Source organism: Bufo gargarizans, chromosome 1 (assembly GCF_014858855.1).
Source record: "Bufo gargarizans isolate SCDJY-AF-19 chromosome 1, ASM1485885v1, whole genome shotgun sequence".
Lineage (NCBI taxonomy): Eukaryota > Metazoa > Chordata > Amphibia > Anura > Bufonidae > Bufo > Bufo gargarizans.
The window spans coordinates 315,650,374-315,675,817 of record NC_058080.1 but is presented as its reverse complement, the minus strand read 5'-3'; the positions used below and the strand labels follow the sequence as shown (position 1 = coordinate 315,675,817).

At 43.0% G+C, this 25,444-nt stretch overlaps 1 protein-coding gene across 2 annotated transcripts in view; it reads right to left on the bottom strand.

Moving 5' to 3' along the window:
• The window catches only part of TMPRSS9 (transmembrane serine protease 9), a 239,511-nt gene that overhangs the window by 120,131 nt on the left and 93,936 nt on the right, over positions 1-25,444 (bottom strand). For both annotated transcript variants that reach the window (XM_044305598.1, XM_044305607.1), the window contains exon 4: positions 4,719-4,849. In XM_044305598.1, coding sequence (XP_044161533.1) covers positions 4,719-4,849 — 131 coding nt within the window. The remainder of the gene's footprint in view (positions 1-4,718; positions 4,850-25,444) is intronic.

Genomic DNA, 25,444 nt, shown 5'->3' with positions numbered 1-25,444 from the left:
GAACTGATACATAAATGTAAAATTTTACCTACGTTCACGCATTTTTAGAGGAGGTTTTGAAGCAGATTTTCCTGCAGGTTTTTTAACCAAAGTCAGAAGTGGCTTCTAAAGGAACCAGAAATAGACTTATACTTATCCTTCCTCCTGGATCCACTTCTGGCTTTGGCTGAAAAATCCTGAAAATTCTGTCTCAAATCTCCTCCAAAAATCTCAGCGTGAACCTAACCTTATAAGTCAGATATGTGTTGTATGAATCGGCAATTTCCTATCTTCTGAGCTAATACAATACATTTTATACAAATTTACACAGATTAATACAAATTTTGTCAGAAGTGCAACAAAATCTGTAGCATGCACCAAGCCATTATATTTTTCGGACTATAAGACACAAAAGGTGAGGCAAAAGTTGCAGTGGTTCTCATAGTCCGAGTGCTAATGACCGCTTCCAAGCGGTCATCAGCTTGTGGGAGGTATGGGGAGCGGTGAGGGAGGCGCCTGGATAGTCCTGTACCCATGTATTTCACTTAGGTATTAGGTACTTGGCTGTCACATTATCATTGATTATTTAATGTATATCCTGGGTTGCATTTAATGTTTTACTTTTTGTTGGGCATTATTATTTTCAGACTATCTATATTGTGTCCCTATATGTGGTTATTTTTGGGGTCTGTATATGTGTCTGGTTTAATTTGGTACCAGCACATGGCATATTGTATACAATTTTTAATCTTTTGTATGTCTTTGTAGCTCAATAAAATTACATATTGGTTTATGTTTGTTGGATGTGCACTTCATTGGGGTTTCCTTGGGCTTACTGGCCTGTTCTTTGATCACTTCCAAGAGGTCATCAGCATGTGGGAGGCATGGGGAGCTGTAAAGGTGGCGCTGCACTGGCTCTACTCACCTCCCTGGTCTTCTTCCGGTCCCCGCTCTGCACTGTCCTGACAGCATCCAGCATCAAAATGTAGTGCACATAGATGCACACTATGTCCTGACGCTGTGCAACGTCAGGTCACGGTGCATCGTGGGCCAGAAGAAGACTAGGGAGCAGTGAGTGGCAGCACCATAAAGAGCAAGCGAGGTAAGTTTATTTCAATTTTTTTAGGATGGGACTCAATCTGAGGCTGATGGGAGTATGATCTGAAGCTGATGGCGGTCTGATCGGAGGCTAATAGGGTCTAATTTGAGGCTGATGAAGCTTGGGGGTCTGAGGGTCTGATCTGAAGCTCATGGAGCTTGGTGGTCTGATCTGAGGTCTGATGGAGCTTGAGGGTCTCATTTTGAGATCTGATGGAAAAAAAAAAATCTTATTTTCCTCCTCAAAATCCTAAGTGCATCTTATAGTCTAAAAAATATGGTACTTCACTGAGGAGGCTACATGGACTGTTTCTCTCTGGCTGGGAGCTGCCCAATCGCAGCGGAGAGCGTCACAGCCAGGGAGAAGGTTATCATTTTTTTCCCTGTCTGTGACACTCTCTGCTGCTATTGGCCAGCTCACAGCCAGGGAGAAGGAGATGCCCCTTGAGAAATCCGGCCATCTTTTCCTCCCTGTACCAATGCTGCTAATTAGCATACAGGGCGTCAAAAGTGAATGGGGGACACAGCAGGGGAACGGAGCAGCCAATGTGAAAAAGAAAAAGCGCCCTGACATCTCCAAATAAAGCCCTACACTGTCAGGTAATAAAATTGCAATGTTAGGACCAGTGAAAATTCCTCTTTAAGTATCCCAAATATCATGAAGGCAGCAGAGATATTGCTAATTGGACTTTTGATTTCATGGCTTTGAAAGGACTGAAAAACATCCATAAAAAAAAAAAAAATTAGGGCCCCTTCACATGACATTTTTTCACGTTGTTTTTCACTAATTTTCCACGCAGAATCCACACAAAAAAATGCCTCTAAAAAGCCTCCCGTTGAAATGAATTTCAGTCACTGGAAAAAAGAGGCAGCATGCTCTATCTTGGGCAAAATCCACAATGATTCTTCCATTGAAATGAATGGGAAGCTGAAAAAATGTGCCTAGTATAGTGCATTACTGTACAGCAGCGGCTGCATGAAGCGCACGGCGTCATAGCAACCAATGACGCCGTGCGCTCATGCTGTCAGCAGGAATCCCGGCTGGATTTCCACGGTCCGCTCTCGGCCGTGGAACACGTCTGTGTGCATGAGGCCTAAGCCACATGCACAAGTTGTGGTATACGTGTGTATTACAGTACCAGCAAAGTGTATAAGATTACACTATTCTCATGTACACTGCAGATTTTCTCCATGTGGCAATTGACCTGCCGTGCGGATTTCAAATTAAATAGCATGTCCATTATGTTTGCAGTTTTAGCTGCGGATTTCACCCTTTTAAATGGAAGAGTGAGATCTGTGGCAAATCTGCACCAAAGATCGCAATTAGATATAAATCCGGAAATTTGTGTGGATCTTATGTGCGTTCACCCGCACCCATGTGCAGGTAGCCTTAGGCTGAGTTCACACGGGTGAGATTTCCGCGCGGGTGCAATGTGTGAGGTGAACGCATTGCACCCGCACTGAATCCGGACCCATTCACCTCTATGGGGCTGTGCACATGAGCAGTGATTTTCACGCATCACTTATGCGTTGCGTGAAAATCGCAGCATGCTCTATATTGTGCGTTTATCACGCAACGCAGGCCCCATAGAAGTGAATAGGGCTGAGTGAAAATCGCAAGCATCCGCAATCAAGTGCGGATGCGGTGCGATTTTCACGCATGGTTGTTAAGATGACAGTCTATTCACTGTATTATTTTCCCTTATAACATGGTTATTAGGGGAAATAATAGCATTCTTTAATACAGAATGCTTAATTGAGGGTAAAAAAAAAATAATATTATTAACTCACCTTCTCCTCTTGATTGCGTAGCTGCCGGTCTTTTCTTACTTCTTTAATCATGAGCTGCCCGCTAAAGGACCTGTGGTGACATCACATCACATGGTCCAATCACATGGTCCATCACCGTGGTGATGGACCATGTGATTGGACCATGTGACCTGACGGATCCGTTCAGGGAGCGTTCAGTGAAACTCGAATCATTTTGTCAAGAAAGTTCAGTCAGTTTTGTCTGCGATTGCGTCCAGTTCAGTTTTTTCCATGCGGGTGCAATACATTTTGATGCATTTTTTCACACGCGTGATGAATAACTGAAGGTTTACAAACATCTCTTAGTAACCATCAGTGAAAAATGCATTGCATCCGCACTTGCTTCCGGATGCAATGCGTTTTTCACTGAAGCCCCATTCACTTCTATGGGGCCAGGGCTGCGTGAAAAACACAGAATATAGAACATGCTGCGTTTTTCACGCAACGCAAAACTGATGCGCTCATGTACACAGACCTATTGAAATGAATGGGTCAGGATTATGTGTGGGTGCTATGCGTTCACGTCACGCATTGCACCCACACAGAAAACTCGCTCGTGTGGAGGGGGCCTGAATCCTGACCCATTCATTTCAATGGGTCTGTGTACATGAGCATTGTTTTTCACGCATCACTTCTGTTTTTCACGCAGCCCTGGCCCCATAGAAGTGAAAGGGGCTTCAGTGAAAAACGCATTGCATCCGCAAGCAAGTGCAGATGCAGTACGTTTTTCACTGACGGTTGCTAAGAGATGTTTGTAAACCTTCAGTTTTTTATCATGTCATTATCATGCGTGAAAAATGCATCAAAACACATTGCACCCGCACAGAACTGTTAACGCAATGGTAGACATAACTGACTGAACTTGCTTGCAAAATGGTGCAAGTTTCACTAAACGCACCCTGAACACATCCGGACCTAATCTGTCACGCTCGTGTGAAAGAGGCCATCCACTTCTATGGGGCCAGGGCTGCGTGAAAAACGTAGAATATAGAACATGCTGTGTTTTTCACGCAACGCAGAACTGATGCATCACGCATTGCACCAGTGCGGAAAACTCGCTCGTGTGAAAGGGGCCTTAGGGTTTCCTTTTACTGCATGGTTTTCATGGTTTTGCCATGTTTTCTTTCCTGATTTTGGCACCAAAACTGCATATATTTTTGAAAAATAATTTTAAAAGAAAGAAAAGTCTTGATAATATTGTCATTTCCGTTCACATCTTTCTCCAGCCAATCTACCATGTGCACGAGGCCTAAAGGTGCTTCTACACCTTCAATAGCAGCTTGCTGAACACGCATTATGCGTCAGCTCTCTCATGCCTCTTCCTTAGGCCTCTTGCACACAAACGTGTTTTTTTTTGTTTACGTTCCGTTTTTTGCGTTCGGTATACAGGCCCATTCATTTCAATGGATCTGCAAAAAAACAGAAGGTACTTCGTATGCCTTCCATTTCCGATTTTCCGTCCAAAGACAGAACATGTTCTATTATTGTCCGCATAACGGACAAGGATAGTACTGTTCTATCAGTGGCCAGCTGTTCCATTCCGCAAAAAAACTGAATGCGTCATCCGTATTTTTTGCAGACCGAAAACTACTGCAAAAGCCCAACGGTCGTATGCAAGAGGCCTTACACATACGTGCTCAGTTGTGTTTCCAATAGAGTGAGGAGACCGTTGCTGCCAGAAACTTCTGGTGTCAAATCCTTCTCCCCTCCACAGTCTTCTGTCGGGGATTAGTTGGGAGCCCCTCATACACATTACGTTGTTGATAAGATTGTGTTTGGACCGATTCTTGGGTTATTTACAGAAATGGATCACGCTATTTTGTCTGACTTACCATTCTTTGTAACGTAGTGGTTATTGATTTGTAGTACAAAGAAGAGCTATTTTGTAAACTGGGATTGTACCGAAGACCTTGTAATTCCAAAGTTTGGACGACAGTGAGGCTTTGTGTTGTTGTTAAATACACTAGACAAAAACAAATTTGGGTGATTAAAAGGAGTCAAAACCTTGGGGTCTAGTCAACCATAGACATTTATTTGACTAGAACTTTTATGTAATGCAGTATTTGTGATCTGGCTACATCAATGATATAAACATCGAAAGGTTGATTTTTACATCTAATATACACTTTGAGGGGTTTTATTCTGTAACAGTTAAAAGGATATTCTAGTTTTTATTTTATTTATATGAAAATTTCTAATATGCATATATCAAAAATTCTGCATGCATACCTTTCTTATATCAGGCAGTTGACCCCTATATGCAAAATAATTATATAGCTCATGTATCAGTTCTGTGTAATGCAATATATCTATGGCCTAACTGAAACATCCATGGCATCAGTCATGTGATGCTCTTTACATATTATCATCTCTGACATTCATGTGCTGGGTCAGCAAACAGAACACATTCATGCAATAAGTAATATGACTAGTAATGGAATCCTGATTTTATCGTGGTTATTACAGTAACTTCATGACTGTGTGTATTCTCATGGCTGCCTGTCTATAGGTTCCTTGGGCCCATCAGAGGAAATGTTTCTTGGGGCCCAAACACCATATGATCAATAAATAGATAACAGATTTAGATTAACAGAAAAAGACCCTAGAGGACATTTATTGTCTACAAAGGCAGCTCCATTTTTTTGTTCCTTTAGAATTTTTGGACCCACTAAGGTATCAGATTTAGGGACCACCATAGGATCCTCTGGTACTCTGGCAGGAAAGTCCAATGCTGTACTGTATGAGATAGATAGATAATGAGGTGCACTGTACAGTCATTTTATTACCGATGCCCAGGAAGTTTTCAGTCTGGGAGGCAATAAAAGAGGTTTTCCACAATTTAAAAGACAACAGATTGGCAGCTGTATATGCAAATGAGCACATGACATCACAGCATTCCATGACATCACTAAGATGGCCCTTGTATAAGACCCATAACACCAGACACTATTGGGATTGCTCATTCCTTTGCCGGAGGGCAAACTGTGTGATCCGAGGCTAAAGCAGGTATGCACATAGGTTCTCCAGCTTCCACTATGCTCACAGGACACACTGGGGAGGTATTCTTTATTGGGGATAGATAGATAGATAGATAGATAGATAGATAGATATGCTAAACCACTGCATGATGGACCACATCTACACACCCTGCACAGCCTCATCAAGTGCCACTTCCACAATACAAAGCATGGAAAGATCTATGTCTAGAAAGTGGAAAAGGAGGAAAAATGTATGATAGGTTGAACTGGATGGACATATGTCTTTTTTCAGCCTTACAAACTACATTACCATGTTACTATATCATCAGAAACTCAGACACTGAGAACAGATGCAGCATGTGGGTAACTGGAAGGAGAAGGAGCCGCTAGCTGCGGCTCTGGAGTCCTCCTCAACATCAGGGCTCATCGTCCATAACACCGAGGTGAAATTTCTGCTATGTGCTTGTGTGATCTCCAACCAAGAAAGGTGTCCAAGACAACTTGCAAATCCTGGAGAAATTCTGCACTACATGGGCTCTGCACATCAATCCAAAGAAAACTAACAACATGGTGGTGTTCCAGAAGAGAACCTTCCTGCTAAACAAGTGTCCACTTACAGAAACCAACAACATCTACCTTGCCTAGAAAGAAGAATCCGGCAGGCAGATATGTGAATCTGTATGCAAATGGATATCATTTGTTTCCGGATCCGCATGCGGATCCATCGGACAAATACATTGCAATACCGGATTCGTCTCTCCGGTGTCATCCGGAAAAAACTGATCTGGTATTTATCTTTTTCACAGATTTAACCGAATCCGTTTTTCAGGAACAATTGGTATCGGATCCGCATTACATTTCAATGGAAATTAATGCCGGATCCGGCAATCAGTCTGGTGCTCCAGAATTGTGGCTGGAGAAAATACTGCAGCATGCTGCGGTATTTTCTCCGGCTAAATACCCTAAAAGAACTGAACTGAGGACTTCCTGATGCATACTGAACGGATTGCTTTCCATTCAGAATGCATTGGGGCAGGGGCGTCGTTAGGTCAAAACATTCAGGGCTTGAGCCCCGGATGTTTTGTCCAGTGCCCCGAATGTTATGCTGGCCTGGTAGCATTTATTTTTTAAATTTGGCCATTCCCCACCCCCCTTGTACTTGTTCCCCTACTTGCGGGCTGCGCGAGCATGAGTTCAGTCACTTCGGTGTGCAATCCCATCCTGCGGCGTGTGATCCTGCGAGACCCGCCGCTGTAGGTCATGGGTCTCTCGGGATCATGTGCCGCAGGACGGGATTGCACACCAAAGTGACTGAACTCAGGATCACGCAGCGCGCAAGTAGCAGATCAGCGGAACAAGTACAAGGAGGATGGGGGATGATCTGTGGGGTTGCCCAGATGGCTAGGCCCTTCACAGTAGGTATTAACCCCTTTCAGCTCTCCCCCATTCACTGAAGGGGGGGACTGCTGAAAGGGGTTAATAACTACTGTGAAGGGTCCTCCCCATCCCCCCCCCCCCCCATGGCAGTGGGGGCATGGCTTCACAGGGGCGTGGTACAGTGAATGTGTGCCCTGTATGTTTTCAGACCCTAGCAACGTCCCTGCATTGGGATAAAACTGATGCATTTTTTCCGGTATTGAGCCACTATGACGGAACTCAATACCGGAAAACTTTAACGCTAGTGTGAAAGTATCCTCAGTAGGCAGACTGTCAGAATCTCATAAACCACAATAGTACTCTATGGAACAAGCAATCAGAAAAATCACAGAATCTAACCCTCTAAGGGGGCTAAAAGTTTTTGATGTGTCCCTATCCCCATTCCCAGTCCCAAGTTCTAACCCAATTATTTCCTACTTGTTTTGGCAATGCTAATATGTATTTATTCCTGCTAATAAAGCTAACTTAAAGGGAACCTGTCACCGGGATTTTGTGTATAGAGCTGAGGACATGGGTTGCTAGATGGCTGCTAGCACATCCGCAATACCCAGTCCCCATAGCTCTGTGTGCTTTTATTGTGTAAAAAACCTGATTTGATACATAGGCAAATTAACCTGAGATGAGTCCTGTCCCTGACTCATCTCACATAGAGGACTCATCTCAGGTTAATTTGCATATGTATCAAATCATTTATTTTACACAATAAAAGCACACAGAGCTATGGGGACTGGGTATTACAGATGTGCTAGCGGCCATCTAGCAACCCATGTCCTCAGCTCTATGTACACAAAATCCGGGTAACAGGTTCCCTTTAAATTTGGCATGAGATAGATAGAAAGATAGATAGATATGAGGTGCCCAATAGGGAAACTTTAGTAGCTATTAGATGATCTTGGGCTCTTTTAACGTTGTGTCAATAGAATCCAATGGGTGGAAAGTTTTCAGTCTGGGAGGCAATTAAATTTTACAAGACAGCTGATTGGCAGTTGCATATGCAAATGTGCACAATCCATGTGATAGATAAATAAATAGACATGAATAAAGGACAACTGATTTGATCATATATTGGGAGTGCTGCGGAATTCCTTTGATGTATTTTTGGACTCTTGATTGGGGTCTCAGCTGCTGGCACACTATGGGCCTCATTTATCAAAACTGTCTAACAGGAAAACTGAAAGGTGACCTCTGATAGGTTGCTATTGGCAAATAAGATAGGTTTCCTGTTAGTTTTGATAAATGAGGCCCTATCTCTTTAAATCACAGCACGACTTGAATTTTACAGTCTAGATAGATATGATATACAGTACAGACCAAAAGTTTGGACACACCTTCTCATTCAAAGAGTTTTCTTTACTTTCATGACTATGAAAATTGTAGATTCACGCTGAAGGCATCAAAACTATGAATTAACACATGTGGAATTATATACATAACAAAAAGTGTGAAAATACTGAAAATATGTCCTATTCTAGGTTCTTCAAAGTAGCCGCCTTTTGCTTTGATTACTGCTTTGCACAATCTTGGCATTCTCTTGATGAGCTTCAAGAGGTAGTCACCTGAAATGGTCTTCCAACAGTCTTGAAGGAGTTCCCAGAGATGCTTAGCACTTGTTGGCCCTTTTGCCTTCACTCTGCGGTCCAGCTCACCCCAAACCATCTCGATTGGGTTCAGGTCCGGTGACTGTGGAGGCCAGGTCATCTGGCGCAGCACCCCATCACTCTCCTTCATGGTCAAATAGCCCTTACACAGCCTGGAGGTGTGTTTGGGGTCATTGTCCTGTTGAAAAATAAATGATGGTCCAACTAAACGCAAACCGGATGGAATAGCATGCCGCTGCAAGATGCTGTGGTAGCCATGCTGGTTCAGTATGCCTTCAATTTTGAATAAATCCCCAACAGTGTCACCAGCAAAGCACCCCCACACCATCACACCTCCTCCTACATGCTTCACAGTGGGAACCAGGCATGTAGAGTCCATCCGTTCACCTTTTCTGCGTTGCACAAAGACATGGTGGTTGGAACCAAAGATCTCAAATTTGGACTCATCAGATCAAAGCACAGATTTACACTGGTCTAATGTCCATTCCTTGTGTTCTTTAGCCCAAACAAGTCTCTTCTGCTTGTTGCCTGTCCTTAGCAGTGGTTTCCTAGCAGATATTCTACCATAAAGACCTGATTCACACAGTCTCCTCTTAACAGTTGTTCTAGAGATGTGTCTGCTGCTAGAACTCTGTGTGGCATAGACTTGGTCTCTAATCTGAGCTGCTGTTAACCTGCGATTTCTGAGGCTGGTGACTCGGATGAACTTATCCTCCGCAGCAGAGGTGACTCTTGGTCTTCCTTTCCTGGGGCGGTCCGTATGTGAGCCAGTTTCTTTGTAGCGCTTGATGGTTTTTGTGACTGCACTTGGGGACACTTTCAAAGTTTTCCAAATTTTTCGGACTGATTGACCTTCATTTCTTAAAGTAATGATGGCCACTCATTTTTCTTTACTTAGATGCTTTTTTCTTGCCATAATACAAATTTTAACAGTCTATTCAGTAGGACTATCAGCTGTGTATCCACCTGACTTCTCCACAACGCAACTGATGGTCCCAACCCCATTTATAAGGCAAGAAATCCCACTTATTAAACCTGACAGGGCACACCTGTGAAGTGAAAACCATTTCAGGTGACTACCTCTTGAAGCTCATCAAGAGAATGCCAAGAGTGTGCAAAGCAGTAATCAAAGCAAAAGGTGGCTACTTTGAAGAACCTAGAATAGGACATATTTTCAGTTGTTTCACACTTTTTTGTTATGTATATAATTCCACATGTGTTAATTCATAGTTTTGATGCCTTCAGTGTGAATCTACAATTTTCATAGTCATGAAAATAAAGAAAACTCTTTGAATGAGAAGGTGTGTCCAAACTTTTGGTCTGTACTGTATATATAGAGAGAAATGGGATAGGTAGGTAGATAGATAGATATGAGATAGATACACAGATAGATAGATGTGAGAAAGACAGATAAATATGACATAGATACATAATTTTATATGACATAGATTAGATAGACACAGATAGGTAATTAGATATTACCCTATATCAGTGGTCAGCAACCTGCGGCTCTAGAGCCACATGCGGCTCTTTAGCCCCCTGATATTGGCTCTTCCAGGTGCGGGCTCACATGTACAGTGCGATAGCATTTTCGTTGCCCGTAGCAAAAATAGGTAGGAGGGTGAAGACCAGGAAGCAGTGAAGGCTCTGTACTCACCGCTTCCTGGTCCTCGGTTGTAGGCTGTGCACAGTGTGAGGTGCTCTGTGACGTCACTCTGTGCACGCCAGTTCACAGCACAGCCGACAGCAGGAGGAACACAGAGCGCGGGTGGTGAGGAGCAGCGGCATCCAGGAGCCGGAGAGGTAAGTGCTTTTTTATTTTATGAAACTTGGGGCTGATCTAAGGCAATGAGGTGATGAGAATCATAATGGGGGATATGAGAGGCATCATGGATGATGAGAGGCATCATGGATGATAATGGTGATGATGAGAGGCATCATGGTTGATAATGGGGATGATGAGAGGCATGGGGCTCTTATCTGAGGTCTGATTGAGGGGGTCATTTACTTTGGGGTCTGAGCTGACATCTGATCTCAGGGAGGTCTTAGTAACATTAAGGTTCTGCTTAAGTGCTTGAGGCATAAGGTCACTGACTTTTTGAATGTTCGTATTGCGCTTCAAACAATACCTTCATGGGAATACGGGTTCTAAGTTAGTCTCCAACCATATTAAGAACCAAAGAAATAAATCCTTTATTCTAGCCATCAAATCAGCCTCAGGCCCCCGACTTATTAATACTCCAGCGATAGCTCAGGAGTTTTGCTCCTTTTATTCAAATCTGTATAACCTCCCAATACCCCTCACCAGCCAGCAAATCGAGACACGCACGTCGGAGTTCCTTAGCTCTATTAACATCCCAAGAATTTCTGAGGTCGATATACATCAGCTGCTTCAACCGTTTACAACGGAAGAGGCAGAAAAGGTTCTAATGTCTATCCCTTCAGGCAGGGGTCCCGGACCTGACGGTTTTCCAAGCTCATATTACAAAAAGTATAAAGATATTTTAGTCCCACATTTTGTCACGGCATGCAATCTCCTCCTTACAGGTGGCTCTCTGACCCCACAAGCCTAGGAAGCGCACATAACGATTATCCATAAAGAAGGGAAGGATAAGGAAGCATGTGGAAGTTACAGGCCGATTTCACTGCTGAACACCGATTTGAAGTGGTGAGCTAAACTGCTTAACAGCAGGATGTCAGGGTTGCTCCCTGGGCTTGTGGGTGAAGAACAGGTAGGTTTCGTTGCAGGTAGAGAGGGTAGGCATAATATCAGTAGAGTCATACATGCGATCACCCACGCCATCAAATCTAAGTCCCCTCTTGTACTCCTGGGCACAGATGCGGAGAAGGCGTTCGATAGGGTTAGCTGGGCCTATATGGAGAAAGTACTACAAGCCTTTGGCTTCCCTGAAGGCCTCATCAGAGCTATCTATACTCTATACTCTGCACCATCTGCGAGAGTACTAGTCAACGGCACCCTATCGAACGCCTTCCAAATTAGAAACGGTACTCGTCAAGGATGCCCATTATCCCCCACCTTGTTTGTACTCACCCTAGAGACGCTTCTTCTTAAGTTCCGCCAATCCCCCACGATCAAAGGAGTGAAACTAGGCAGATTTACTGCTCCTGATGATTTACTGCTCCTGTTGTCAAATCCTGAAGAGGCTTTGCTGGAGGTTATGCAGATTTTCGAAACTTTTGGGGTTCTCAAATTTTAAGATAAATTTCGATAAGTCGGAGACCCTTGGCGTTTCCCTCCCAGCTGTCCTGCATACTAAGGTCAAAGCCCTCACACCATTCAAGTGGCCTACACAAGCAATAAAATATTTGGGGGTGACGATCCCGATGGACCCCAAGTTGTTGTTTAGTCTTAATTTCCCCCCGCTACTCTCCAAAGTCACCTCTATTCTCTCTAAGAGCAGCTCTCCTTTCCTAACCTGGCTAGGCAGAAAAAATGTCCTCACCACCTAAATCCTGCCGCTGATAATGTACACCTTGAGAGCCCTACCCATATCGGTACCTGTTAGTTTCATTAATAAACTGCAATTCATCATGAGCAGTTATTTGTGGGATAAGAAGTGCACTAGAATGTCCTTTCGCCTTCTTTCCCGAAGAAAGAAACATGGGGGTATCTCCCTCCCTGACCTATCAACCTATATACAGGCTATTAGTTTGGAAAGGTGGCTTAAACTGGCCAGACAAGAGACATTCTGTATGCATGTAGATTTAGAATTGGCCCTGTTGGGTAAGGAATTGTTCCATAGGGTATGGACACCTGAGAGGACAGGAGAAGGGACCAAAGTAGATAGCGTACTCACCAGAGGAATGCTGCATATTTGCCATAAGTCTTTGGTCTTAACATCTGCTCAGGACAAGATTTCTCCCTTAGCTCCTATCTCAGTTATCCCCACACTACTGTTCCCACAAATTAAATCTCCATCAGACATTTGGCTATCAATGTCACATCACAGATTAGGAGATTTGAAAGGGTTACAGATTACTTCCGACTTCTATACTGCCCTCTCGGGTGTACCTGCCCTTGTTAAAGATTTCATTCAAAGAAATTACTTTGAGAATGCTTGTAGGCAGTTTATGATTTCCAAATTTACCCCTCTCCCTGATCCATCATGGTTGGAGAATTATGTTCTGCTGCCAAATTTACCTCATAAATGCACCACCCTCATTTATAGGCAGATTCTAAGTGAGAGCTATTCTAGCGTACCGCCCTGGGTTGCTGAGTGGGGAAAAGAACTCCACCTTGAATTAAGTGACACTGACAGTAAATGGATTCAGAAATCTTCGCACGGCTTTTCCAAGTGCATAAAAATTCAAGAAAACTCTGTTAAGACAGCGTTGCGTTGGTACAGAACCCCCGAGTTCCTTTTTTTCAAATTTCAAAAGAGATTTCAAACATTGAGGTTCTGATTAGTGGTCTGACCTGAGGTGTAATGAAAAATATTTTTTTCCATATTGTCCTCCTCTAAAACTTATGTGCGTCTTATAGGGTAAAACATTGTGGAGTGAAAGAAGATGTAGTGTCGAGGATTGTGAAAGGTATGTTCAGATGGTTAGGAATACCCTTATGAAGTAAATAACAATGTACCTTCCTATATATTTGAAGTTTAAAAAATTGGGCTCTCAAAAAAATAAAAATCGCTGTTTTGTCGATATTTGGCTCATTTTACTAATAAGGTTGCCCACCACTGCCCTATATTATCAATAAATAAATAAAAATGTATTCAAAGAAATAGACCCCTATGGCAATTTATTGTTTCCCAAAGCAGCTCCAAATGTTTTCTTTTCTCTTTTACCTTTGTAGCTCACTTTGGTATCAGAGCCTGGGACCACTGAAGGATCCTCTGGTATTCTGGTGGGCCAGTCGAATATCGTAACTTAGAGATTTCGCGAATATTTAGAATATAGTTCTATATATTCAGCGAAATCGAATATTCTTTTTTTTTTTTTTATTGTTATATTTTTTACTTTCCCACTTCCCTAAAGTAGTTCTTACCTGTCCTTTGGCTTCCTGGCTGCTCCAGTCAGTGCCCGTTGCCGCTTATGACGACTTCTGTGCTCATGGAGCGTCCCCATCACCGGAACGTCTCCATATACTAGAATGTACTGTCGGATTTGAGAATTACGTTGAAATCGCAATTCGATTAATTCAAGTTATAATAATCGAATTGCGATTTCAACTTAGCACTGCTATATTCCATATTAGGCTAGAATTAACGAATATGGAATATAGCAGTGTTAAATTGAAATTGCAATTCGATTAAGTCAAAGTTATAATTATCGAATTGCGATTTCAACTTTTTACGTATATTCTTAATATTGCTCTAACTTCAACTTTTTTATATTCGTAATATTCTAAAAGACTAAGTTAGAGCAATATTACGAAATTTCGTAAAAAAAATATGTGTATTTTACGAAATTTCGTAATATTGCTCTAACGTCTTCTTTTAGAATATTACGAATATTCTAAAAGACGAAGTTAGAGCAATATTAAGAATATTCGTAAAATACACATATAGATTGTAATTTAGCTAATATACTGCTATAGTAATTTTTTTAATAGTGTACATATTTTACAAAACTTAAGTTCATAAGAGGCAAAAAAATTTGAGCAAAAAAAGGATTATAGCACTATATTAGCTAAATTACAATCTATGTGTATTTTACGAAAATTAGTAATATTGCTCTAACTTCGTCTTTTAGAATATTACGAATATTCTAAAGGACGAAGTTAGAGCAATATTAAGAATATTCGTAAAATACACATATAGCCTAGCCATTAGTGATGAGCGGGAGGTGCCATATTCGATTTTGCGATATTTCGCGAATATTCGATTGAATATTCGTGTTATATTCGTCGAAATCGAATATTCGTAATTATTCCAATTATCGCGAATAATATGCGATTTAATTAATCGCGTATTGCGATTTTTTTTTCTTAGGCAACGTTCCTATGACTAATTGACTATGGCTAGGCTATATGTGTATTTTACGAATATTCTTAATATTGCTCTAACTTCGTCTTTTAGAATATTCGTAATATTCTAAAAGACGAAGTTAGAGCAATATTAAAAATTTTCTGAAAATACACATATAGATTGTAATTTAGCTAATATAGTGCTATAATCCTTTTTTTTTCTCAATTTTTTTTTCCTCTTATGAACTTAAGTTTTGTAAAATATGTACACTATTAAAAAAATTACTATAGCAGTATATTAGCTAAATTACAATCTATATGTGTGATTTACGAATATTCTTAATATTGCTCTAACTTGGTCTTTTAGAATATTACAAATATTCTAAAAGACGAAGTTAGAGCAATATTAAGAATATACGCAAAAAGTTGAAATCGCAATTCGATTATTATATCTTGACATAATCAAATTGCGATTTCAACTTAACACTGCTATATTCCATATTCGTTAATTCTAGCCTAATATGGAATATAGCAGTGCTAAGTTGAAATCGCAATTCGATTATTATAACTTGAATTAATCGGATTGCGATTACAACTTAGCACTGCTATATTACATATTAGGCTAGAATTAATGAATATGGAATATAGCAGTGTTAAGTTGAAATCGCAATTTGATTATTATACCTTGAATTAATCGAATTGCGATTTCAACGTAATTCTCAAATCCGACAGTACATTCTAGTATATGGAGACGTTCCCATGGTGATGGGGACGCTCCATGAGCACGGAAGTCGTCATAAGTGGCAACGGGCACTGACTGGAGCAGCCAGGAAGCCAGGAATCCAAAGGACAGGTAAGAACTACTTTAGGGAAGTGGGAAAGTAAAAAAATATAACAAAAAAAAAAAAAACGAATATTCCATTTCGCGAATATATAGAACTATATTCTAAATATTTGCAAAAGCTCAAAGTTACAATATTCGAGAATAAAATTCGCAATTCGATTATTCGCGCTCAGCACTACTAGCCATAGTCAATTAGTCATAGGAACGTTGCCTAAGAAAAAAAAAATCGCAATACGCGATTAATTAAATCGCATATTATTCGCGATAATTGGAATCATTACGAATATTCGATTTTTGACGAATATAACACGAATATTCAATCGAATATTCGCGAAATATCGCGAAATCGAATATGGCACCTCCCGCTCATCACTAGTAGTGATCAGCCGGCACTCTGATGAAATGGCGTTGGGCACGCATCCGAGATAACAATCTCACATAAATAATGAAGAAAGACCGGCACTCACTGTAGTCTTCAACACAAAAGATGATGTCTTTATTGGTCACATACAATAATCTGTGACGCGTTTCGGCCCACATCAGGAGCCTTTCTCAAACATATGGATATGGATGCCACATCCATATCCATATGTTTGAGAAAGGCTCCTGATGTGAGCCGAAACGCGTCACAGATTATTGTATATGACCAATAAAGACATCATCTTTTGTGTTGAAGACTACAGTGAGTGCCGGTCTTTCTTCACTATCCAGAGGATAGGTCATCAGTTACAAAGAATCGGATAATCCCTTTAAGTAAAATGTTTGGATTTTATTCCCGACTGCTGGATGCTTTACACTTTTGCAACAATACTGAATAGAATTCTCACTCCTAATGTGACATTTTCTGGGTGTACGTTACAAGGTACATTAGCCCCTTCCCAGTGTTTCAAACGTCATTAATGCATCCTGATCGTATATGTCACCAAGAGCTTTAATCTCTGCCACCTGCCTGTCATCGATTGATTGGCCCACAGAGGTATATCTGAGACAACACCCTTAAACTGGGTCATTAATTTCGCTTCTTTCCAGATCGTTTGTGCCAGCCTATACAGCAGCAGCGGTTTCTGGAATCTAGGAGGCATTTCAAAGACCGACCATATTAAGTCCTCCGCAGTATACCAGGTTCTAATAAGCCTCAATTGACCTGCTAAATAGTACATATAGTAATCTGGTAAAGCCATACCTCCTTCTGTTTTTGGCTGTTTTAATGTGTCTAGACTTAGTTTAGCACGTGATCTTTCCCATATAAAAACTCTAGTCAAAGAGTCTATTTCCCTAAATATCGATTTAGGTATATGAACCTCTGAGTGTTGAAGGGCATATAATACCTTGGTAAGTATAATCATTTTAATTAGGTTAATACGTCCTGCCACCGCGATGGGTAATATTTTCCAGTTTTGGAGCTTGTTTCGTATATAATCTTTTAAGGGGTAAATATCTTTTAGTAATGTGTACCCCTAGATATTTGAATGTATCTACTACTTTTAATCTACTATATTTAATCTTTCCACATGGAGAGGGTGTCACATCTGTGACAGGCCTCAGAAGGTCTGAAAGATTATCTACACATTAGTGATCTGATAGCCTCTTTTAATTTCGCTTTGTCTGTGTGTTGCTGGTATGTCCACACCTCCTGTTCAGGTGTGGATCATGTGACCTTTACCTCTCCCTATTTAGTCTGACTTTACCCATCACTCCTTGCTTGGGATAGCTTCATTTGGTTTTGGAAGAGCTGGAGTATGGTTCTTGTTGGAGTCCTGTTCGTCTATCATCCTCAGAAGTTAAGTGTTCTGCTTCACCAGGAAAGGAACTGGTAGTCTCTGCCCTGTCATTATCTTTAGGGCATCCAAGAGTCACCAGGGTTTTCTAGGTTCCTGTGTATGGGCATCTCTACCATCCAGAGGTGCCCATATGGATAGGAGTTAAGGCCAGGAGCAGGGTTTTATAGGTGGTGACCCTTTTCCTTCCCTAGCGGTGAGGCCTAGTGTCTTTCCCCTTCCTTCTTGTTGTCTTTTGGTATTCTCCCCTACTACATCCGTGACAGAGGGCCTGACCAACTTGCCTTACCCAGAGGCAAGTAGACCGATTTCTCCCAATTGATTCGTAGGCCCGAATACTCCCCAAATTCATCTATCAAAACCACTGCATTTTTAAGGGAAGTGTCAGGTGACAATAAATATAAAATCCTGCCATCGGCATAGAGTCCGATACGGACTTCTCTTTCTCCCATGGACACCCCGGATATAGTGCCGCTGCTCCTCACCCTGATTGAAGAGACTCAACTGCCAGTGCAAACAGGAGTGGTGACAGAGGGCTGCCCTGTCTCGTACCTCTATGGAGAGGAAATTTTCCAGATAACTCTCCATTGATCAATAGCCTGCTGACTGGGTTGCTGTACAAGATAGTAATCGATTTGAGAAATTGTGGGCCAAACCCACACCCTTTCAGGCAGTTAATCAGATAGGTCCCTCCCATAGAATCAAATGCCTTGGCAGCATCTAATGAAGCCAAGGTCCAATCCTCATTTAAGGAGAACCCCACCTGCGTAACTACCTGGACCAGCCTGATGTTCTCAGTGGTGGATTTTCCGAGCATGAATCCCGTCTGATCCAGATGGACCAATGATAGGATTACCTTATTTAAACGAGTGGCCAGAATTCTGGTCAATTTTTTTGTAATTTACATTTAATAATGCTATGGGTCTATATGAACCAGACTGTAAAGGGTCCTTATCAGGTTTAAGTAAAGGTACAATAGTGGCTTCCATCTAAGTCTTTGGCAATAGTCCCCTTTCCAAGGAGAATTGGAGGGGGGATAACAATTGAGGGGCTAGTACCTCCACATATTTAGCATACACTTCTTTAGGGAGCCCATCTGGGCTGGGGGATTTCCCATTATTAAAGGTCTGATATTGCTTGTGTTTCTAAGTTAATTGGTTGGTCTAGGTGGTTATGTTGTGTTGTAGTAAGAGTAGGTAGGGATATGCCCTCTAAATATGCAGCTATCTCCGCCTCAGTCGCTGTTATGCTAGATCTGTATAAATCTTGGTAGAAGCGTGTAAATGTGGAGAGAATCGCCTCTTGCGTTTTGTTTAAATGTCCTGCAGGGTCTCTAACTGCTAAAATCATTGAGAAGGGAGAATTATGACGAACTAATTGAACCAGTAATTTAGCTGACTGATTTCCCAGTTTGAATGCTGTCTGTTTCATGAAGAATAGTTTTCTATCGGCTTTGTCCCTAAGTGTTGCTAAATATTGTCTGCCCGCTTGAAGCCAAGCTGTCCTATTGGCGTCTGTCGGGTGATTAATATATTGCTGTTCTAGTGTAGTACATAAGGACTCCAGCTCCACCTCTGAACGTTTAGTATCCTTTTTTATAAAAGAAATGCTGGAGTGCGAAGACCCTCGAAGAAATACCTTTAAGGTGTCCTACACTAGTGCTAAATTAGACTCATTTGTGTGCAATTCCAGAAACTCTCGTAACTGGTAAGGGATTCCATCTGCTGATCCCAAGAGGTTTAGCCAGAATGGATGTATATTCATCCTATACATTATTGAAGGGGTGTCCCCCGCATCAGAGTGCCCAGTATCGGTGAGTGATCCGATATCCCCCTGGGTAGGTATTTTATCGCGCAAAGGTTTAACATCACTGTCTCATTACCTAACATATAGTCTATATGGGTTAGGGAGTTATGTCCGCTACTGTGGCAGGAGTATACCTTGTCTATGGGATATTTAGCTCTCTAGAGGTCCAACCATCTAAATTCCATCAGAAACCTGCTGAGTCGTGAGAGATTCTCTGCGGTTATTGGATCCGCATTGTCCATAAAGCGGTCAAGAGAGGGATTTAACGTCAGATTGAGATCTCCCATGCAGACCCTAGCTTGTGGATAAATGGCTGCAAATGTAGCAGCCATGTGTAGAACCTGCATGGAAACTGGGGGTGGGTTATAAGTTACTATTAATGCATATTGTACATTATCAATTATAGAGTGAACAAAGACATATCTGCCTTCTGAATCAATGCCTAGGTCTTTCACCTCCCAGCACAGTTGTTTGTGCACTAACAGGGACACTCATCGTGAAGAAAAAGTATGGTATGAGTGTGCGGCTCATTAAACCCAAGGTTTCCTTATTACTTGAGATGTGTTAGCAATAAAATGCGTCTCTTGAAGGCAAAAAATTTGTGGGCTAGAATGCCTGATGAAAGCAAGCCCCATAGATCTCTTTTGGGGTGTCCCCAGTCCCCTAACATTCCACGATAGTATTTTTAGCTCAGCCATGGATTCAAAAGCAGGTATATGTGATCAGAGGTGAGGTGTAGCGCAGTGGATTTATTAGCATGTAACATTGCTACATGAATAACTGCAAACAATGAACAGAACATAATTATTGCAGAACCAAAGAAACTAAACTTGTAAACAATCTAAGTTCTCCAACGTTATTTTTCTAAATGTTAGGACTGTAATAAATTCTTATTTCAGACTTTAGGCCAGTAAGTCCGGGATGCCCCTGCCTATTATGTTAGTTTGCAGAGGCATACGGGCTGCAGAGATGGAGTACCCATTGTACTTAGCTGTATATACTGTGCCTTGCAAAAGTATTCACCCCCTTGACTTTTTTAGCATTTTGGTACATTTGTACATTTTGGTACATTACACCCTTAAAGGGCTTCTACCACCAGAAATACTGTTATGTAGCTGACTGACATTAGCGATGCGCTAATGTCAGCACTACATAACAGTACTTTTCTAACATTTGTCCCAGCAGCCCTTTTAGTAAAAAAAAAAGCACTTTTATTATATGCCAATGAGCCTCTAGGTGCTATGTGAGCGTAAAATCAGCACCTAGAGGCTCCGTCTACTCACGCTTTATCCCGCCCAGGTCCCCTGTTCTGCCCTCCCAGCTCCTCTTGATTGATGCCACGGTCCACCGCATCGTTGATGAAATCCCGCGCCTGCACCGTTCACTTCTGTCTTCAGCGCAGGGGCAGAGAGTGAATGATGCGCTCCTGGTGCCGGATTCCTCACTGCACCGACTACGTCACGGTGAGGAAGCCGGCATCAGGAAAGCGGTCTTCACTCACTGCGCCTGTGCCGAAGACAGAAGTCTGATTTTACGCCCACATAGCGCCTAGAGGCTCATTAGCATATAATAAAAGTGCTTTTTTTTTTTACAAAAACGGCAGCAGGGACAAATGTTAGAAACATACTGTTATGTAGTGCTGACATTAGCGCATCGCTAATGTCAGTCAGCTACATAACAGTATTTCTGGTGGTAGAAGCCCTTTAAGTTCAATGTTTTGTTAATCTGAATTTTATGTGATGGATCAGAATACAATAGTCTAAGTTGGCGAAGTGAAATGAGAAAAATATATAAATAAAACTATTGTTTAGAAATAGAAAACAGAAAATTGGCATGTGTGTATGTATTTACCCCCTTTGTTAGGAAGCCCGTAAAAAAGCTTTGGTGCAACCAATTACCTTCAGAAGTCACATAATTGTAGAGTTCCACAACAGAGACTGGAGTATCTGTACATAGGACGAAAATAAGCGGTACGCTCCATAGAATTGGGCTTTATGGCAGTGTGGCCAGAAGAAAGCCATTAATTTAAGCTAAAAACAAAAAGGCACATTGTGAGTTTGCGAAATGGCATGTGGGAGACTCCCAAAATGTAAGGAGGAAGGTGCTCCAGTCTGATGAGACTAAAATTGAACTTTTCGGCCATCAAAGAAAACGCTATGTCTGGCGCAACACATCACCCAAAGAACACCATCCCCACAGTGAGACATGGTGGTGGCAGCATCATGCTGTGGGGATGTTTTTCAGCAGCTGGGACTGGGAAACTGGTCATAGTTGAGGGAAAGATGAATGGTGCTAAATACAGGGATATTCTTGAGCAAAACCTGTACCACCCTGTGCATGATTTGAGGCTAGGACGGAGGTTCACCTTTCAGCAGGACAATGACCCCAAACACACTGCTAAAGCAACACTTGAGTGGTTTAAGGGGAAACATGTAAATGTGTTGGAATGGCCTAGTCACAGCTCAGATCTCCATCCCATAGAAAATCTGTGGTCAGACTTAAAGGGTTTCTACCACTTGAATATCACATATTTGGTGTTCAGACACTAGCGATTCGCTAGTGTCTGTTCTTGCCTACAAGCTAATTATCACATTAATCCGGGCTGCCGATACCTCAAAAAAAGCACTTATATCTTTATGCAAATGAGCCTCTAGGTGCTATGCAGGCGTTTTTCTAAGCACCTAGAGGCTCCGTCTACCTTGCATTTTGCCGCCCTGCGCCTCGCTCCAGCACGCCCATCTCTCACTGTAATCGATCCTCCCCCTGCTTCAGCCTTCCGAAATCCCGCGCCTGCGCCGTCCGTCGCGGCATTCGGAGGCATTCGGCGCAGGCGCAGTCAATGTCTGACCGCTCCCTGCTCAGACATTTCAACTGCGCCTGCGCCGATGACGTCACAGAGCTCCGTGGGACAGACGAAGCCCAGCAGCAAGCGGTCAGACATTGACTGCGCCTGCGCCGAATGCCTCCGAATGCCGCGACGGACGGCGCAGGCGCGGGATTTCGGAAGGCTGAAGCAGGGGGAGGATCGATTACAGTGAGAGATGGGCGTGCTGGAGCGAGGCGCAGGGCGGCAAAATGCAAGGTAGACGGAGCCTCTAGGTGCTTAGAAAAACGCCTGCATAGCACCTAGAGGCTCATTTGCATAAAGATATAAGTGCTTTTTTTGAGGTATCGGCAGCCCGGATTAATGTGATAATTAGCTTGTAGGCAAGAACAGACACTAGCGAATCGCTAGTGTCTGAACACCAAATATGTGATATTCAAGTGGTAGAAACCCTTTAAAGATTGCTGTTCACAAGGGCAAACATCCAACTTGAAGGAGCTGGAGCAGTTTTGCAAGGAGGAATGGGCAAAAATCCCAGTGGTAAGATGTGGCATGCTCATAGAGACTTATCCAAAGCGACTTGGAGCCGTGATTACCGCAAAAGGTGGCTCTACAAAGCATTGACTTTAGGGGGGTGAATAATTATGCACATTGACTTTTTCTGTTATTTTGTCCTATTTGTTGTTTGCTTCACAATAAATAAAAAAAAAAAACATCTTCAAAGTTGTGGGCATGTTCTGTAAATTAAATGATGCAAATCCTAAAACAATCCATATTAATTCCAGGTTGTGAGGCACCAAAATACGAAAAAAGTCAAGGGGGGTGATTACTTTTGCGAGGCACTGTATATAACTAAGCCCTGTGTCATTAGCAAAAGTAAGGCAAGATGTGAGGGAGGAGTTATGGAAGAATTACAACTAACATATCACTCAATGAAAGCAAACCAGTCCGCTGATGTAGTTTGGTGACCAGTCCCTAGATGTATCGGGTACCTCAGCATCGTGGAGTTCTTCGCCACAGGGCCAGCCATTCGGAGACCTCTCCAGGGGAAGTAAAGAAGACCGCTCTGTCGCCGTCCACCACTCTGAGCTTGGCACGATAGCGCATAGAGTACGGGATGTTAGCTTCTCTCAGACGTCTCTTGACTAGTGTTGAGAACGAATATTCGAATCGCGAATTTTACCACTTCGAGAATTATTTGTTATTTGTTATTTATTGTAAATATTTAGAATATAGTGCTATATAGTCGTATTCGCGAATAGTGTTGAATATTCTAATCGCAAATTTATTGTGAATTTATTACAGGGCAGGCCAGAACCTCCAAGGTATAGAGCGCCATTTTGTGCCACGTGTACAGCATGGACATCCAGTAGTTGTAGGGCACTGAGGGATCATTGAGGACGCTGACACGGTGAGGGTGTTATGAAACTGTCCCAGGCTTTGGAGAGTGTTGCCCTGCCCCTGTTGGAACTGCTGTGTGTTCCCCTTGTCCCCCCTCCTTGGTTGGCCAAGGAACTATGGACTCTGTCGCCAGCGTTGTCAGATGGAAAGTTTTGGAGCAATTTTTCAACAAGGATCTTCTGGTATTGCACCGTTTTGCTCGTCCTCTCTAGCAGAGGAATGAGAGATCGTCGTCCTTAATTGTGAGCAGCAAGAATTTGAGTAGACACAGAAGGGATTGTTACGCTGATAATGGTGTTATCGCCGCTCACATCTGTGTTGATTCCTCAAAGTTTCTTTAAACCTCACTGAGGTCAGACATCCATGCCCACTCCTTGGTTGTAATTAGCAGAAGCTCACTGGAAAGGTGACGACCATGTTGCAGCTGGTATTCCACTACTGCCCTCTGCTGCTCACAAAGCCTGGCCAACACGTGGAACGTGGAGTTCCAGCACGTGCTCACATCGCTCAACAGCTGGTGAGCTGGCAATTTCAAGCACTGCTGCAGCGCAGGCTGGCTGAAGCTGTCGATGACTTGCGGAAATGTGCACACAAACGGCGCACCTTCACCAGTAGCTCAGGCAAATTGGGGTAGGTTTTTAGAAACTGCAGAACCACAAGGTTGAACACATGGGCTAGGCATGGGATGTGTCTGAGCTTGCCGAGCTCCAAAGCCGCCACCAAGTTACGGCCATTATCAGACACAATCATGCCTAGTTCTAGGTTGAGTGGCGAGAGCCACAGCTCAGTCTGGTCTCTAATCCCCTGCAACAGCTCTGTGGTGGTGTGCTGTTTGTCCCCTAAGCAAATCAGCTTCAGCACGGCCTGTTGCGGCTTCCTCACTGCAGTGCTACACTGCTTCCAACTACCAACTGATAACTGACTCGTGCTGCATGCGGATAAATCAGAGGTGGAAGTGGAGGAGGAGCCGGAGGAGGAGAAGTGGGGTTTGGAGCCACTAACGTAGGTGCTGGCGGAAACCCTGATCAACGTAGGGCCCGCAATCACCCAGTGTGCCGTCAGGGAAATGTAGTGTCCCTGGCTTAATGCACTTGTCCATGTGTCCGTGGTTAAGTGGACCTTCCCAGTAACTGCGTTGGTCAGGGCACGTGTGATGTTATGGGACACAGGTTAGTGTAAGGCGGGCACGGCACACCTTGAAAAATAGTGGCGTCTGGGGACTGCGTAACGCAAGATGGCCGCCGACATCAGGCTGCGGAAGGCATCAGTGTCTACAAGCCTAAATGGCAACGTTTCAAGGGCCAGTAATTTGGAAAGCTGCGTATTTAGTGCTATGGCCTGTGGGTGGGTGGCTGGGTATTTTCGCTTACGTTCAAAGACCTGGGGTAAGGACATTTGGACGCTGCGCTGGGACACGGAAGTGGATGTGGTCGCTGATGGTGCTTGCAAAGGTCCAGGTGCAGGGTGGGAGGCATCCAGGCCTGCGCCTTTGACAGGGATTGGCCAGCACGTAACATAGTGGAAGAGGAGGCAGTGGTGTGACCCGCAGACACAGACTGTGGACCCAGGCGTTCATCCCACTTATTATGATGCTTGGATGCCATGTGGCGGATCATGCTGGTGGTGGTGAGGTTGCCAGTGTTCACGCCCCTGTTAGTTTTCTTATGGCACAGGTTGCAAACTACTATTCTTTTGTTGTCCGCATTTTTCTCAAAAAAGCGCCATACTGTGGAACATCTACCTCTTGGCAAGGGAGATTTCGACAAGGGGGTGCTCCATGGAACATTTGCGGGCCTGTTTGGTGTGGCCCGCCTTCTCCCTTTTGGAACCCCACTGCCTCTTCCAGACTGTTGCGGTGCTGCAGGTCGCTCCCTCTCTCGGCTTTTCACCTGTCCTCTCTCGGCTTTCCACCTTCCCAGGTTGGGTCAGTGACCTCATCGTCCACCACTTCCTCTTCCAC